The sequence below is a fragment of the Chiloscyllium plagiosum genome, chromosome 2, assembly GCF_004010195.1.
Source record: "Chiloscyllium plagiosum isolate BGI_BamShark_2017 chromosome 2, ASM401019v2, whole genome shotgun sequence".
NCBI classification, from domain to species: domain Eukaryota; kingdom Metazoa; phylum Chordata; class Chondrichthyes; order Orectolobiformes; family Hemiscylliidae; genus Chiloscyllium; species Chiloscyllium plagiosum.
The window spans coordinates 1429803-1431968 of record NC_057711.1 but is presented as its reverse complement, the minus strand read 5'-3'; the positions used below and the strand labels follow the sequence as shown (position 1 = coordinate 1431968).

At 56.4% G+C, this 2166-nt stretch overlaps 1 protein-coding gene across 1 annotated transcript in view; it reads left to right on the top strand.

Moving 5' to 3' along the window:
- Positions 1–2166, top strand: part of prkaa1 (protein kinase, AMP-activated, alpha 1 catalytic subunit) — a 13996-nt gene that overhangs the window by 8723 nt on the left and 3107 nt on the right. The window contains exons 5-6 of the mRNA XM_043703014.1: positions 197–421; positions 1597–2105. Of these exons, the coding sequence (XP_043558949.1) occupies positions 197–421; positions 1597–2105 (734 nt within the window). The remainder of the gene's footprint in view (positions 1–196; positions 422–1596; positions 2106–2166) is intronic.

The window sequence follows — 2166 nt, the reverse complement described above, 5'->3', positions numbered from 1 at the left end:
ACTCACCTATTGTACTCTGTTATTTTCTCCCCACCCCCACCCTCCTCTAGCTTATCTCTCCACCCTGGAGGCTCTCTGCCTTTGTTCCTGACGAAGGGCTTTTGCCCGAAACGTGGATTTTCCTGCTTCTCGGATGCTGCCTGAACTGCTGTGCTTTTCCAGCACCACTCTAATCCAGACTCTTGTCTCTCCCCAGACTGTATGCTGGGCCTGAGGTGGATATCTGGAGCTGTGGGGTCATCCTCTACGCCCTGCTGTGTGGTACCCTCCCGTTCGATGACGATCACGTCCCCATGCTGTTCAAGAAGATCTGTGATGGGATCTTCTACACCCCGCAGTACCTCAACCCATCCGTCATCAGCCTCCTCAAACACATGCTGCAGGTTGACCCCATGAAGCGGACCACCATCAAGGATATCCGGTTAGTGACAGGACCACCTCCTCAAACAGCTTCCAGAAGATGGAGCAGGAGGAGGCCGCTCGGCCCATCCAGTCAGTAAACTAAGCCGTTCTGCTGAAAGGTCACTGACCTGAGATAGCTGTGGCCCCTGGCTACAGGTTGCTGTCCTGGAAATGCCCCCATGATCCCGATTCTGCCCCGTAGCCGGGCCGAGACGCGGCCCGTACCTTACCGAAGACCTACTGACCATCCACGAGGTTACATTTCCACCAGCCGCCTTCCTCTCCGACACCGGGCAGCTCACACCAGGTTTTCATATCTCTGTGGAGAGAAGTGACAGTCCCGACCCCCTCCTTCCCCATTCCTGACACTGAAGTCCCACCCTCTCGGTGAGGAGGGTCTCTGTAGGAACGGAAGGAGCCCCAACTGGAGAAGAACCTGGTTTATTGTTTAGCACCAAAATAAGCCGTTACTGTTGGTATACGTCGGCTCGTCCCAGTCCTGGTAAGGCAGCACAACCACGGTATAGATATGTTTTCCGAGATGTTATTATGGTGGGACTTGCACCGTGGTCTCCTGGTTCAGGAGTAGGTGCACTACCTCTGTGCCACATGAGGGCCCTGGTTCTGCTTTCAAATGGGCTCAGGTGATGAGTTCCAACTCAGTTGAGAGTGTGGTGCTGGAAAAGCACAGCAGGTCAGGCAGCATCCGAGGAGCAGGAGAGTCGACGTTTCGGGCATAAGCCCTTCATCAGGTGTGAGCGGAAGATGGGTTTATGCCTGAAATGTTGATTCCCCTGCTCCTCGGAGGCTGCCTGACCTGCTGTGCTTTTCCAGCACCACCCTCTCGACTCTGATCTCCAGCAGCTGCAGTTTCTCTCCCTGGTGAGTTCCATCTGCCTGTTAGCTCAATGAGTCTCCCAGGGAGATTAGTTAGCGATTCCCCCATGGGCCTTGTCGGGGTTATCCCAGGGTTGGGAAAATGCGGGAAATATTCCGGTGAGAGGAATTTTCAGTGGGGATCTGTTGGAGTGGGGGGGGGGGGGGGAGGGGGTTGAGTTTGAAATCTCTGTGATCTGCTGGAAGGTGACTGGCCTGTGATATCAGCGCTGCCCACAGGTGCTGGTCTGCCCTGAGGGTTGGTGAGGTCTCCGTGCTGGGACAGTGCTTTTGAGGGAATGCTGTCTGTCCTTTTAGGGAACACGAGTGGTTTAAGCAGGATTTACCCAAGTACCTGTTCCCGGAGGACCCAGCCTACAGCAGCAGTATGATCGATGATGAAGCTCTGAAGGAGGTGTGTGAGAAGTTTGAGTGCAGCGAGGAGGAGGTACTGAACTGTCTGTACAGCCGGAACCACCAGGACCCGCTGGCTGTGGCCTACCACCTGATCATCGATAACCGCCGCATCATGAATGAGGCCAAAGATTTCTACCTGGCGTCCAGCCCCCCTGACAGTGCCTCCTTCCTGGACGACCAGCACTTTGTGGCCAGGGTTCACCCTGAACGGGTACCCTTCCTGGTGGCAGAGCCCGTGCCCAGGTCCAGGCACACTCTGGACGAGCTGAACCCCCAGAAATCCAAACACCCCGGGGTGCGGCGAGCCAAGTGGCACCTGGGAATCCGCAGCCAGAGCCGGCCCAACGACATCATGGCAGAGGTGTGCCGGGCCATGAAACAGCTGGGCTACGAGTGGAAGGTGAGGAAGCAGGGAACGCTGGAAGGGGGGGGGAGGGGGGAGGGAAGAACAAGGGAGAGCACTGGAGGGTA